The sequence below is a fragment of the Mustelus asterias genome, chromosome 1 (assembly GCF_964213995.1).
Source record: "Mustelus asterias chromosome 1, sMusAst1.hap1.1, whole genome shotgun sequence".
Taxonomy (NCBI): Eukaryota; Metazoa; Chordata; class Chondrichthyes; order Carcharhiniformes; family Triakidae; genus Mustelus; species Mustelus asterias.
This window is the reverse complement of record NC_135801.1, coordinates 36,397,767-36,413,885: the sequence shown is the minus strand read 5'-3', so window position 1 is coordinate 36,413,885 and position 16,119 is coordinate 36,397,767. Positions and strand designations below refer to the sequence as shown.

The window sequence follows — 16,119 nt, the reverse complement described above, 5'->3', positions numbered from 1 at the left end:
CTCAGCAAAGCAGCCAGCATAATTAAGGATCCCACGCACCCCAGACATTCTCTGTTCCACCTCCTTCCTTCGGGAAAATGATACAAAATTCTGAGGTCACGTACCAATCGACTCAAGAACAACTTCTTCCCTGCTGCTGTCAGACTTTTGAATGAACTTACCTTGCATTAAATTGATCTTTCTCTACACCCTAGCTATGACTGTCACACTACATTCTGCACTCTCTCGTTTCCTTCTCTATGAATGGTATGTTTTGTCTGTATAGCGCGCAAGAAACAATATTTTTCACTGTATGTTAATACATGTGACAATAATAAATCAAATCAAATCAGTCAGAAGACCTACAATTCTGGAAATGTGGCAGCTCCATTGCAAGAGATGGGCACTGCTGAGGTAGATCAGAGACTGGGTGCTTGGATTGTTGGATTGAAATAAAGCATTATTGAGGTGGAGGGGAAACTCTTGCAGAAAAACCATTTGGACCAGGGGCTGGTGGCCAATAAATCACTCCTAATTGTTAACTGGCTGTCCACCCCTGTGATGTGGGCCTGTGGGTAACCAATCAGCTTTCCAAGCAACCTTGGAGAGATTTGCTGGCAGCTGGAATTCATTGGGGAGCCATCTTGAGTTACCCCTCACCCCCCCCCCCCCCCCTCCTCCACCCTTCAACTCCAAGCCCATTATCATTAGCCCAGGAAAATTCATCCCAATGTCCTTGATAACCTTTCAGCAGGAAAATATCACATTGGTTCAGTAGTGGGTGCTCTTCATGCACTTGGGCAGCATGAAGGGATCTTCAATCTGCATTTAATTGTGTTGTGACCGGATAATGAGGTTTGATGTGAATTCTTTACCTCCAGAGGGTTGTGAATACATCATTATTGAATATATTTAAGGCTGGATTTTTGGGGTCTTGAGGAATCGAGGAATATGGAGAGCAGGGGAGGGGAAAGTGCAGTTGAGACAGAAGTGCAGCCATGATTACACTGAATGGTGGAGAAGGCTCAAGGGGCTGTCTGGTTTATTCGTGCTCCTATTTCTTTCTGTTCTTGTGTCCCAAGGTTTTCAGTTTTAACGTCGCTGGCCCATTACTATGCAAGGTCTGTTGTTGGAAATGTTGAAAAAAATTGCTTTTACTATTTCTGATATTTCAGTTGAATGGAAAAGGAACATGTTAATGTTACTGTGTAATGAAAATGTCACATGAGAATAATAGTGCTGCAGTTGTGTGGGGCAGCCATACAAATAGAGTTACTGAAACTGAGCCACACACCTTTTCAGTTTCAATATTTTTAGTTTCTGTTAAAGGAAAAACAGATAGCAAGGGTTGAACTTTGACAAGCCAATTAATCTACAGAACTAATATTTAATATAGAATGTGATGATGTAGTAAGTCTTGTTCTACCCTGTAACCTGTTTTCCAGCAAAAATGTAAACGAAAAGTGAGAAACAAATTTCTTTCTCAATAATGCAATTTGAAAATCTCATCATTAATGTTATTGCGCTAGCTGTTCCAAAGTCTCAGTTACTGAATAATGTGTGACTGGGCCATATGGAGCAAGTGGGATACCAGGTAACGTTCCTGGCTTGTTTTGATGTTGTATTTGCTTATCTTACTCTGGCCTGTGCAACATTTGAACTCCCACTCTTAGCTTTAGCATCGGGGGAAAATCAGCCAGGGTTTCCACTCCTGATTTGTTTTCCAATGATCCCTGCTGAAACAATGTGGCAGGATTAAGCATGGCTAATAGTTGCTGGAGGGCAACCTTTTCCTTCTAATCAGGATAGTGGCAGACATAATAACGGAAGAAGGGCATGATAGTGCGGAGAATGCTTTAAAATAAGAAAGAACTGAGGATTCAGATTTAAAACTTTAAAGTCGCAAAAGGGTGAAATATTACCAGTTTATGCCCTAGATTTATTCAGTTAAATTCTTTATCAACAACCTGGTTAATTAATTATCTGTTTTATGGAGGGGTAGCACCAGTGATCAGAATGTAAGTAATGAAAATGTTACAAAAATTAAACCATATTATGTCAGAAACTGCTGCATGAAGGGTTTTTCCGGAGAAGCGTCAATGGCCATGAGTTATAATCATGAGTATATGGTAATACATCAGATAGTCAGTAAGTGTGCTTAATAGTATTGGGGGCAAAACTATCAAAGTAGGAGATGCATATTAACATTATTTTTTTTAAAAACTAAAAACTGTATTTTTAACTTTGTTGATTTCAGAGTAACAATTTCCTTGCTGAAAAACAGTGTTTATTTCCATTAAGAAAATATAGCCCTAAAATTTTAAAATAGGTTGTGCTACTTGGGAGAAATATGAGATGACCTTTTGCACTTGTCCAAGAAGATTGTTAATACTGGACAGTTCAACTGTAGGCTGGCATCAAGCACTCACTCGCGTGTCTGATTTGGCTTGGGTGCAGTGTAAAGCTCCCTCTATCTGTTGCAATGTTGAAGAATGCCTTTTGTGCAGCACTGAAATAATTTTGTTTTCCCAAACTAGCCAACTTTGCAACATCTTTTAGTGAGTTTATCAGTTAATGCTGAATTAGGGGTATTATTCTTGCTGTGGGTCCTTACCTGCTAGAAAGTGGCTAGATGTGGCCCAAACTCAGTAAGTAGGAGCCTCTCAGTCAAAAGGTAAAAGAAATGCTTAATTTTGCAAGGCTTAGTGTGGAAAGAATTACCTACTGCCCCGTGTGCCCACTAAACTTTGTTCTTAAAAATCATTTTGAATTCCCTGAAGTAGGGTATCTTGTGATGTGTCCAGATAGATAGACTTGAGCCGGCTCTCTTCAGCTCATAAATCCTGAAAGTTTCTGGAAGTGTAGGCTGACAGTGGATTGGAGAGGGCAACATGGCACCTGGGTCCTTACTGAGCCTGGGGTCAACAGTGTATCTGCTCAACCAATGAGATTTAAGGATTGCCAAATAAACAAAAGACTGAGAAGGAAGATCAATTAGAGTGGGTGAAATCAATGTCAAATCGATACAGAAAGTGAAATAAAGAGAGGGAAGAGTAGAGTGGACTAAGAAAGAAGGAAGACATCGAGCAAAATTTTGAAAAAATTATGTGTGGTATGTTTTCATTTTCCTACTTGCAGTATGCTTTCACCTGCCTGAGTTTATTGTCAGTTAGTGACAGTTTTGTGTTTAGGTCCATGCATACGAGGAACTGGATTGAGACTATCTTAAACTTACTGAATATCAGATCCTTACAATCAGACAAAGCAGACGTTCATCTCATCAGTCTGGTTGGATTTGAGCCAAAGTCACAGAAATATAAGACCTGTATCTAAGCCGCTGTGTTACCCAGCTGTCTTTTGCTTCCTTACTGAAGGGAAATGCCCACTCTGTGTTCAGCTGAACTGCTTAATATCAGACTGCTAACTTCAGTTTGAATCACAGATACACACCTATGAACTACCACTACATTCTATTGTTTTCAAAATTAACATGAACTTCCTACTTGAATAAAGAGTTGGTGAATTGCATTGTCTTGATATGTTGTGCATTAATTACTTAAGTGTTTACATTGAATATAATTGCACTTTGTAATAATTTGAAGTAGATATCACTGAAACACAAGATTTTTTTAGTGCATTTTTAAAATATTTTGCAAAGTTTGAGCAATATTGTGACAGTGGTTTAGAATTAACTTAAGACTACTTTGCGAGGTAAAATATAATGTTCAGCGAATCCCAGACAAAATGGGTGACCCGTAAAATTATTTTTCTTTCTGACAGGTTTGCATGCTCTGCGTCGGGCACTTGAAGAATGCGCCAATCCTTCAGACAGTGAGGTGGCTGAGTCAGTGAAGATAACTTTTAATGATTTCCTGCAAGCGATGAATGATGTCAGGCCTAGTGCCATGAGGGAGGTGACTATTGATGTGCCAAAAGTAAGTTATTACTAAAACAGCAAAATAATGTTCATATTTGTTCTTATGTTGCAAAATGCAACTTTCAACTTCCAGGTTTACATGCCAAGGAAGAAACAGATGCTTACTTTGGGAGGAAAGTTACATGTTATTGTAGGAGGAACATATGATTTTCAATATCAGTGCTTTCAAAATAGAAGGGAGGAAAGCGTTGTTAGTCTTGTGATTTCCAGAAAAGGCTGTAGTTTTATGTCAATCGTTTATTGGAAGGTAAGTTATTTGCTATGTTTCATTTATTCCAAGTCGACACTTGAAAGTGTTCTGCTTAAATTTTTAGGGAATTTCAATGCCATTCTTTTTTTTTGCTTTTGCTCAGTATTGATTCCTGTTCTGTTGCAGCTGGAATTTGGTTTGCTGGACCTTTTGGAAAGTATGCTGCAGAACATTGTACCTTAAATTGGCTGATGTGTGTCCGATTAGGTCATTGAATAAATGATGGTTTAAGTGCATCAATGGGAGTACCAGTGCAGCCTGTAATTCAAAATGTCTTTATTTGGATGGAAGCCATTTGACATTGTAAGTTATTGATTGTTAGAATATATCGTAAGGGTATTTTAATTTCCAAGTACATCTTACCACCCTTACATCAGCAGAGGAGCATGTTGGGAAGCAAGATGAAGTGTAGAGGAATGAAGGAATATTGTAGAGGACAGGAGGAGTTGGAAAAATGGGGGTGGGGTGGGAAAGGATTGAGAATGTGGGAAGGAGAGTGATGAGTCGGAACACGAGTAGGCCATTCTTCGAGACTGTTCTGGCATGCCATTAGGTCATGACTTAATTGCCTCAACCCCATTTACTTGCCTTTGCTTCTTTCCTCTTGATATATTTCTCCAACAAACCCCTGTTGAACTCAGTCTGCAAAACTTAAATTCGCTGAGTATCCAAAGGCTTTTGGGAAATGAGTCCCAGATTTCCACGTGCTTTGCATAGGGAGAGTGCTCCCTAATTCCACCCATCAATGGCCTAGCTCTCATTTTCAAATTGCTTCATCCTGTTCTGTATTAGCCTATTGAATCCTTTTGTTATTTGAAATACCTTTGTTTAGATCTTAACTATCGAAACTAAAGGGAACAAAAGCCAAGTTTATGCAACCTGGCCTCCTAATTTAACCGTTTAAGTTCTGGTATTATTCTAGTGAATCTGCATTGCTCCTCTTCTGCAAAGGGCAATATATCTTTCTTGAGGTACGCAACCTGACTCCAAGCATTTCACCCCTCCAAACGGGTCTATTTCAACTTTGGGTGGTAGTTTGGGAAAGTGATGAAATCGGTGGTGAGGGTGCAGATTTTGAGACTACAGTCTTCACAATGTTTAACTGGAGTCTCAACCAGGACATGCTGTCAGACAGCCCAATGCCAGTTGATGGGTGAAGATAGCTGGTGGGAATGCTGTGCACAAGTAGAAGCGGATCCCATATCATGCCATGAGAAGGAGGACAATGATTGATCTTTCAGGAACTCATGAGGTAATGGTGATGGTGCCAGAAGAGGGACCATTGTTGGAGATGCTCTGCCTAAGATTGGATATGTTAAGAATGGAATCATGAGAGCAGTCCTAATCAGTTGAACAGCAGACAAGTGGCTTTGGAGAGAGGTGGTGCGATTAACTGTGTTGAGAATTGCTTGGAAGACAAACAAGGAAAATACATAGCAATCACAGGGGATGCCATTTGTGACTTTGAGGGTGATTTCATTACTGTGACAGGGACAGAAAGCTAACTGGTGAGGTGCAAAAAGACTGGTGGAAAGGTGGACAGGGATTTGGGAAGGGAAAACACTTTTAAGGACTTTGGAGAGAAAATGGAAGTTGGAGATGGGGTAGCAGTTTGCAACAGCAGAGGTATTGGGTCTAAGGGCAGGGGAGGAAGATGATGGTGAAACATTTAACTAAGGCAGAAGATCAGGTCTCAGATTAAGCAACTTTCTAGATTTTAGGGCACAAAAAAGGACAATAAAATATAAGCCAAGAATTGAAGTCTCAAGGAAGGTCAATAGTTTGAGCCAACTGTTCCCTTCTTTATATTCTCATCCGGATCAAAAATCATAAAGTCCCTGTAGACAAACTGCAAGCATTTTTGAGAAATTTGGATTGTTGGTTTTGCAGGATGTTAGCTAACCTGATTTGTCTGTTTTATGATGGTTACTCAAGCTGATTGGTAATGTTTCTTACTGTCCAATGAATGAAATTACATTTTGATTTGGATTTATGCAGTGGGATATTTGAGTCAATCGGCAGTTATTATTTGAACTTTTTTTTTGTCCTTTGTTAAAATTCAGTCTGAAACATGCTCGATTAAAGAGACTTATTGATATATTTTTTTGAATGAAATTTCATCATTGATTTTGGTGTGAATGGGGGAAGTTAACTTGTCTCTTGATGAGTGAAAGAAATGAATGCCTGTGGTTAGTCTGGTGTTCAAAGTGCCAAATATATTTGACATGCTTGAGTTTTACATTGTTATTATTCTGCAGTAAATTATATAGAAGATAATAGCTATCTTGTTTGTGCTTCATAATCAAGGTACAGATGGTACAGAGTTACATTTAATCAATGCTGACAGTTGGAAAGTAGAGATATGGTCTTGATTTGTAGGATAATTGAGTAACTCTAGTTTTTATATAGAGGGTAATAGATAGCTGACATTGAGTAATATGCTGGGCATGATGGTAAATGCTTGATACTGCGTTATATATCGTATAATGGGTGTCACTGAGTTACATTTGCTCTCTGTGCAAAACATCGTGCAGATGCTCAGAGGGTTGCATATAGAACTATAATATGTGACCAAGTATATGCCAGTGCCAAAGTTTGTACTACAGTGCTGCTCAACTATAATTGATTTTCCAACTCTCTTTTCAAGCCCCTGTAATGAAGGGAAATTAACTGCATGTGTAGTATAAACAGGATCTGAATGATTGTCTGTTTGAAACTAGTTTTATTCCACAGCTATGACTAATTCGTGCAGCTCACTGTCTATTTCAAAATAAAAGTCGTATAAATCTTTGGCCCATATTTTGCTGGGGGGAGGGGGGTGCTGACAGTTGCCCTTTAAACTTATTCTTGCGATTTTAAAACAGTTGCCCACAAAATTACTAATAACAGCACAGTGAAGGGATGTGGTACCTTGATGAACAAAGGGACAGTGTAACTCCGTAACCAATGAGAAATAAATAGAGGAAGGGTGAAGGAGGGTGAATTAAAGTGAATGAATTCATTGTTAAATCAGATACAGAAAGAGAAATGCAGAGAGGGAAATAAAGACAGGATCCAGAGAGAAAGAAAAACATTTCAAAAAAAGTTAGGTAAGAAAGCAAAATATTGAAACTTGATTCTTAAATCTCCCTTTAATTAACAGCCGACAAAATAAATAGATATTTTGCATCAGTCTTTACTGTAGAGGAAACTACATGCATCCCAGAAATAATAAAATAATATGGGGGAGAGATGAAATACAGTCACCATCACCAGAGAATTAGTGTTAGGCAAAGTAGGGTTCAAGGTTGACAAGTCCCCTGGACCTGATGGTTTGCAGCCCAGGATCTTAAAGGAGGTAGCTACAGAAATGATGAATACATTGGTAGTCATTTTCCAAAAATCCTTGGATTATGGATCTGTGCCAAAGAATTGGAAAACTGCCAATACGGTATTCTTGTTCAAAAAGGGAAGGAGACAAAATGCAAGCCAGTTAGTCTAACTTCAGTTATTAGAAAAATATTGGAATCATTTATAAAGGAGAGAATAGCAGTGCATTTGGAAAGTCATAATCTGATCAAGCAGAGTCAGCTTAGTTTCTGAAGAGGAAATCATGTCTCACAAATGTGCAGGAGTTCTATGAGGAGGTATCAGATAGGGGAGAACCAATTGATGTTTTACTTTTGGATTTTCAAAAGGCATCTGATAAGGTGCCACACAAAAGACTACTATGTAAAATAAGAGCTCGTGATGTTGGAGGTAACATTCTGGCATGGATAATGGATTGGCTAACTAACAGGAAGCAGCGAGTAGTGATACAGAGCTTTCTTAGGTGGGAGGACAGTACCAGTGGAGTACCACAGGGATTCAGTGTTGGGACCACAGTTCTTCACAATATATATTAATGATTTGGAGGAAGGAACAGAGTGTACTGTGACCAAATTTGACAATGATACAAATGTGGTATAGAAGGCAGGTTGTAAGGAGGATAAAAATGCCTTACAGAGAGATATTAACAGGTGAAGTGAGTGGGCAGAAATCTGGCAAATTGAATTCATTGTGGGAAAATGAGAAGGCAAATTATTATTTAAATGCAAAGAGATGACAGAAAGCTCTAGCACGAAGGGACTTTGGAGGTCCTTGTTCATGAAACCCAGAAAGCTAACATACAGATGCAGAAGGTAATAGAGAAGGCAAATGGAATGCATGTTTTTATTTCAAGGGGGCTGGAGTTTAAAAGTACTCTTTGTAGTTCAGAAGAATGAGAGGTGATATGATTATAACATATAAGATTCTTTGGGTGTTAGGATAAATGTTGGGAGGATGTTTCCACAAGTGAGAGAGTGTAGGACCAGAGGGCATAGTCGCGGAATAAGAGATGCTTATTTCCGACATATTTGAGGAAGAATTTCTTCTTTCAAAGAGTGGTGAATTTTTGGAATTCTTTACCCCAGAAAGCTGTGGAGGCTGGGTCCTTGAAAATTTTCCAGGCTGAGGTTTTTGATCAGCAGGGTTAACTGTTACAGAGATAAGGCAAGAAAGTGAATTTAATGAGTGTTAGATCAGCCATGGTCTTATTAAATGGCAGAGCAGGCTTGAAGGACTGAATGGCCTACTCCTATTTCTAATTCTTATGGAATGGGACTCCATAAATTTAACTGTTAATTTTCTGGGCCAGAGAGGTTGGTTGATGGTCATTGACAAATATCATGTCATTAGAAGGGTACTTAATTAAAAGACTTGCCTTTCTGTAGAAAGTTTAATGAGCAATTGATATGCAACTGCAGCAAATTCTTGAAAACCTAACAGCGGCCAGCAACCTGTTGCAATTCATAATTCATGGGGTATCTGTTCCTTACTACACATTTCTGATTGATTTGTGCATTAATAAAAGTTTGTGTTATTTATGTGCCATTATTTTTCCATATCATTGTTATATATTGAATGCATCAAGTTACGTTGCATGTTTGCATTAATCAAACATATGACTTGATTCTTCATGGTAATTTGCAAAGCTAGTTCAGTGACCTCTGACCTAGTTATAGTCAATAAAGTGAATGCTGATATTGTGCATCTTGCAACAAGCAGGAAAAAAAACATCTTGGTGATCTTATTAGGTGCATATTCACATGTACCTCCAAAGTAATCAAATTAACAGATGCTTAATTTCAGGTTGCTGATATATTTTAACTGTAATTTGTATTCACAAAATACGATTATTATATTTGTGCTCCTGTAGAGTTTTGAAGTGGCAGAAAAGTATTAAGACCCAGATCTTTAAGCCAAGGAGCCACTAAATCGCTTTGTTGAAAGAGCATTGGCAAAGTTGACTGAGCTACAATGAAGGAACTGTGAGAGGGGGCCAATGAAGTTGGCCATCACTTACATGCTTTTATGCTTCATGTTAAAGGAATACCATTCTTTGAGATTTAATGCTATACCTTCGTCCTGGCTCACCACTGCAAGAACATGATGGAATTCATTAATGAGCTAAAATGGTTGCACCTATTTCTTAGTAGGAGCTATCCATCATTTCTGTGCAGTGCCAGATGTTGATGAAAGAAACTCCAAAGAGGAAACATACTCCTGTTCACTTAAAGCCAATTGTTTTTCAGGGTTGGGGTGGCAGAGTGGGCAGTGATTAAGAAGTGGGTGTAACCCGAGTAGAGTTCCCACTTCCATGTATCCTTTCATCATCATTCCTCTCCCAGGCCAGTGCAGCATCACTCCTCTTGCTCTGCTGAGGATCAGCTTGTTTTGTTTTTATTCATTAATGGGATGGAGACATCACTGGCTAGGCCAGCATTTATTGCCCATCCCTAATTACTGTCGAGAAGGTGGAGTGAGCAGCCTTCTTGCACTGCTGCAATCCAAATGGCATAGGTACACTCAAGTGCTGTTCATTAGGGAGTTTCAGGATTTTGACCCAGCGACTGTGAAGGAATGGCAATATATTTCCATGTCAGAGTGGTGAGTAGCTTGGGGGGGAACTTCCAGATGGTGGTATTCACATGCAAATACTGCCCTTGTCCTTCTAGACAGTTGTGGTTTTGAAAGGTGCTGTTGAAGGAGTCTTGGTGAGTTCCTGCAGTGCATCTTGTAGATGGTGCATACTGCTGCCACTGTACATTGGTGGTGGGGGGACTAGATGTTTGTAGATATGGTGTCAATCAAGCAGACTGCTTTGTATTGCATGGTGTCGTGCTTCTTGAGTGTTGTTGGAGCTGTACTCATCCAGGCAAGTGGAGTGTATTCCATCACACTCCTGATTTGTGCCTTGAAGATGGTGGACAGGCTTTAGAGAGACAAGAGGTGAGTTACTTATCACAGGATTTCTAGCCCCTGACCTGCTCTTGCAGCCACAGTATTTATTTGGGTAGTCCAGTTCAGTTTCTGGTCAATGGTAACTAACTCCCATAGTGGTGTTAGTGGGACATTCAGTAATGAATGTCAAGGAGAGATGGTCATTTCTCTGTTGTTGGAGATGGTTACTGCCTGCCACTTGTTTGGCATGAATATTACCTGCCATCTGTCAGCCCAAACCTGGATATTGTTTAGGTTTTGCTGCATTTGGGCATGGATTGCTTTGGTATCTGAGGAGTTGCAAATGGTGCTGAAGATTGTACAGTCCTCAGTGAACAACCCATTTCTGAAAGGAAGGTCACTGAAGCAGCTAAAGACATAACCTTGAGGAACTCCTGTAGTGATGTCCTGGAATTGAGATGATTGGCCTCCAACAATCAGAACCATCATCTTTTGTGTGGTATGACTCTAACCAATGGAGAGTTTTCCCCTTGATTTTCATTGGTTCTATTTTATTAGGGTCCCTCGATGTCACACTTGGTAAATGCTGCCTTAATGTCAAGGGCAGTCACTCTCACCTCACCTTGGTGGAGAGCAGTGGCATGTTGTAAAGCCACAAATACAGCATCCATCATCATGTTTAAGACAGCAGGTCACTCCTGCACTGCCGAGTCACAAAGGCAGCCATTCTCTCCACAGTAAACAGTTTTGCAATTCTATGGCCAGCAAACACTTGCCATTGAGTTGGACCCCTCTATCCTCTCCACAAATGTGCAGATGTGGTACTTTGGTCCGTATTTGGCTAAGTTGCTGTTGCTGTTCTAGCATTCTCCTTGGACCTGTGGTTCAACACCTTTGTCCAGCTGAGCAGAGCTTGGACAAGATTGCGCTCTCAACTCTGTATAGCTGTCTTGCCACTAGTGTCCGCCCATGCACACTGGTGTGATGTTACTGTTCAGGTAAAAATCAAGTTAACTATTTGTGGAGCCATTGAAATGAAAGTTTACTTATAGATCCTGTGACAGTACGTCATCAGATGGCGTGAATTCCCATGCGGCATCGTCATCATGGGTGCCCTGTAACATTATCTGTACATACGATGGCCCTGAAAGCCAAAAGAAAGGAATATGATTTAGTTACGGAAAAGTCTCAGTCTTGACAATTGGCACACTTGGCCCTCTCCCAGTTCAGTCATTGACAATATGAAGCCAGCATATCTCTGTCAGAGAAATTTGTAATTTTGTCACCATTTTGTGAGTTCCCTGGCTACCAGTGGTTTGGAGAGACACAGAACGTGCTGCTTACCTCCGGGGCTCCCTTCTCTGCATCAGCAAGCTGAACTATTATTGCCAAACCATCTTGCATCCTCTTGTGTTTTGCATCATCTCCTGTAAGGGGTAGAAAAACAGACCTGTGAATTAAGTTGAAACATTTACCTCACGAATGTAATGCTTACATGAGGGTAACCAAGGAATAAATGGATCATCTTGCATAAGACATGGGTGAATGGCAATGGTAGATGAATAAATGGGAAATGCACAAGATCATTACCATCTCGAAGGACAAGGGCAGTAGACCAATGGGGACACTACCCTCCAAGCCACACACCATCCTGACTTGGAAATTTATCATCTTCACTATCGCTGTGTCAAAATCCTGGAACAACCCCTCCTAACAGCACTGCGGGTGTGCCTGCATCATATGGACTGCAGTGGTTCAAGAAAGCAGCTCAGCATCACCACCTCGAGGCAATTAAGGATGGGCAATAAATACTGGCCTAGTCAGTGAAACTCAAATCGCATTAATGAATAAAAAGAAAGTGAAGGCTGGGCGCTGCAGTAAGTTAGGTGGATGTGCGGACTGATATGATAGAGTATACTTAGCAAGACAGAGTGAAACATGGGGGAAGTGACTGGGCGCTTAAAGCATAGGATGTAGCTGAATCAATAAGTATGCTCGTTAAGTTATTAAACAAATTCCTGCATCACATCCAATATTTGGGTGCAGTGCATATAAGAACATAAGAACATAAGAAATAGGAGCAGGAGTAGGCCATCTGGCCCTTCGAGCCTGCCCCGCCATTCAACAAGATCATGGCTGATCTGAAGCGAATCAGTTCCACTTACCCGCCTGCTCCCCATATCCCCTAATTCCCTTATCGATCAGAAAACTATCTACCCGTGATTTAAACATATTCAACGAGGAAGCCTCCACCACTTCAATGGGCAGAGAATTCCAGAGATTCACTACCCTCTGAGAGAAGAAGTTCCCCCTCAACTCTGTTCTGAACCACCCCCCCCCCCTTATTTTGAGGCTGTGCCCTCTAGTTCTGGTTTCCCTTCTAAGTGGAAAGAATCTCTCCACCTTTACCCTATCCAGCCCCTTCATTATCTTATATGTCTCTATAAGATCACCCCTCATCCTTCTAAACTCCGACGAGTACAGACCCAATCTGTTTAATCTCTCCTCATAAGCCACACCCCTCATCTCCGGTATCAACCTGGTGAACCTGCTCTGCACTCCCTCCAAGGCCAATATATCTTTTCGCAAATAAGGGGACCAAAACTGCACACAGTACTCCAGTTGCGGCCTCACCAGTGCCTTGTACAGTTGCAGCAAGACCTCCCTGCTTTTATATTCTATCCCCCTCGCGATAAAGGCCAACATTCCATTCGCCTTCTTGATCACCTGCTGCACCTGCAGACTGAGTTTTTGCGATTCGTGCACAAGGACCCCCAGGTCCCTCTGCACAGTCGCACAATGTAATTTTTCTCCATTTAAATAATATTCCAATTTACTATTATTTCTTCCAAAGTGGATAGCCTCACATTTGCTAACGTTATATTCCATCTGCCAGATCCTCGCCCACTCGCTCAGCCTATCCAAATCTCTCTGCAGACTTTCCGCGTCCTCCACGCAATTCGCTTTCCCACTCACCTTCGTGTCATCAGCAAACTTGAATACCCTAGATTCAGTCCCCTCCTCCAGATCATCTATGTAAATGGTAAACAATTGAGGCCCCAGCACCGATCCCTGCGGCACGCCACTGGTCACCAACTGCCAACCAGAAAAGCACCCATTTATCCCAACTCTCTGCTTCCTGTTAGATAGCCAATCCCCAATCCACGCCAACACCTTACCCCTAACTCCGTGTACCCCAATCTTCTGCAGCAACCTTTTGTGAGGCACCTTATCGAACGCCTTCTGGAAATCTAAAAACACCACATCCACCGGTTCCCCTCTGTCAACCGCACTAGTGACATCTTCATAAAAGTCCAGTAGATTTGTCAAACATGACTTCCCCTTCATGAATCCATGCTGCGTCTGCTTGATCGAACCATTCTTATTGAGGTGCTCTGTTATTTCCTCTTTAATAATGGACTCTAGCATCTTCCCAACTACGGACGTTAAGCTAACCAGCCTGTAGTTACCCGCCTTTTGTCTACTTCCTTTTTTAAACAGCGGCGTAACAGTAGCTGTTTTCCAGTCAGCCGGCACTACCCCAGAGTCCAGCGAATTTTGATAAATTACTACTAACGCATCTGCTATTACCTCAGCCATTTCTTTCAGTACCCTGGGATGCATTCCATCCAGGCCCGGGGACTTGTCTACCTTCAGTCCTATTAGTCTACCAAGCACCACCTCCTTAGTAACAGTAATTGTATTAAGGACCTCCCCTCCCACCAACTCTCGATCTCTAATATTCGGCAAACTATTTGTGTCTTCCAGCGTGAAGACTGACACAAAGAACTTGTTTAAAGTCTCAGCCATTTCCTCGTTTTCCACTATTAAATCCCCCCTCTCATCTTCCAAGGGTCCAACATTCACTCTAGCCACTCTATTCCTTTTTATATACTTGTAAAAACTTTTACTATCGTTTTTTATATTTTGAGCTAGTTTAGTTTCATAATCTATCTTTCCTTTCTTAATCGCTTTCTTAGTCGTTCTTTGTTTTTCTTTAAAGCTTTCCCAATCCACTAATTCTCCACTATTTTTGGCCACTCTGTACGCATCTGATTTTATTTTAATACTCTCCTTTATTTTCTTCGTTATCCACGTCCGGTTATCCTTTTTCTTACAGTCCTTCTTTATCACCGGAATATATTTTTGCTGAGTACTTAAAAAAATCTCCTTAAAAATCCTCCACTGTTCCTCAGCTGTCCTACCTACCAGTCTGCTCGCCCAGTCTACATTAGCCAATTCCACCCTCATCCTATCGTACTCCCCTCTGTTCAAGCAGAGGACACTGGTTTGGGACCCTACTTTCTCACCCTCCATCTGTATCAGAAATTCCACCATATTATGATCACTCATCCCAAGAGGATCCTTCACAAGAAGATCCTTAATCCTACCTGTCTCATTGCACAGAACCAGATCCAAGATAGCTCGCTCTCTCGTAGGTTCTGTAACACACTGTTCAATGAAACAATCCCGACAGCATTCCAAGAACTCTTCCTCAAGCCCTCCACGTCCAATTTGAGTCGACCAATCAATATGTAGGTTAAAATCCCCCATGATTATTGCCGTTCCACTTTTGCACGCATCCATTATTTGCTTGTTTATAGCCCTCCCCACCTCTAAGTTATTATTTGGGGGCCTATAGACCATGCCTACCAGTGTCTTTCTCCCCCTACTATTCCTTATCTCCACCCACAACGATTCCACGTTTTGCTCCTTAGAGCCTATGTCGTCTCTCACTACCGTCCTGATATTATCCTTTATTACTCACCTTCTCAGCTATCTTCAACCACATCTTTTTGATGAAAGCAGCAGGTTTCTTCCCACTTTGCTGGGGAAAAGTATGTCTGTCCTATTCCTGGCTGTGCCCAGCAGTAATTCCAATGAGGCATCTTTTAAAATTTTGCTCCCTGACCAACATTCCTTCTAAAAATCTCCAATTTCCATCTGAGCTTTGCCCCTTTAGTACTGTTGAGATCATGTCATGTGGGTGCATATCACACCCTTGGAGTTATGAAGTCCAGATGTCAAAATTAATTGATATCGTTGAATTGAAATTACAGAGTCCATCTCACCCAATTGGTTTTCAGGTTTCATGTATGCAATTCACCCACCATGCTCGGAGGCTACCTTTATTTTAATATTGAGGCTGTTCTGTTTCTCATAAGAATATATTTGTGTTCCAAATTTTAATTAAACATAGGGCAGCATGGTGGCATAGTGGTTCGCATTGCTACCTCACAGTGCCAGGGACCAGGGTTCAATTTCGGCCTCGGGTCACTGTCTGTGTGGAGTTTGCACGTTCTCCCCATGTCTGCATGGGTTTCCTCCAGGTTCTCTGGTTTCCTCCCGCAGTCCAAAGATGTGTGGGTTAAGTTGATTGGCCATGCTAAATTGCCCCTTAGTGTCAGGGTGACTAGCAGGGTAAATACATGGGGTTATGGGGATAGGGCCTGGGTGGGATTGTTGTTGTTGCAGGCTCGATGGGCCAAATGGCCTCCTTCTGCACTGTAGTCTATAGATAAATATTAGTGCTAAAAGCATTTTCTTTTTGACAATTCTATATGCTTATTTGATGTTTTTCCAAAAGAAATTATGTTTGTTTTACTGGCTATTGTTAACTTTTTCTAATTTTTTTAATGTCATTTTAATTATACTCTCTACATTTCTTGAAACTCCCAATATTAAATATTATGTTCCCCTTTTACATTTT

At 40.9% G+C, this 16,119-nt stretch overlaps 1 protein-coding gene across 4 annotated transcripts in view; it reads left to right on the top strand.

Annotated features, from left to right (window-relative positions):
* afg2a (AAA ATPase AFG2A) overlaps positions 1-16,119 on the top strand; it is a 476,777-nt gene that overhangs the window by 67,099 nt on the left and 393,559 nt on the right. For all 4 annotated transcript variants that reach the window (XM_078211250.1, XM_078211230.1, XM_078211259.1 and 1 more), the window contains one exon: positions 3,760-3,914. In XM_078211250.1, coding sequence (XP_078067376.1) covers positions 3,760-3,914 — 155 coding nt within the window. The remainder of the gene's footprint in view (positions 1-3,759; positions 3,915-16,119) is intronic.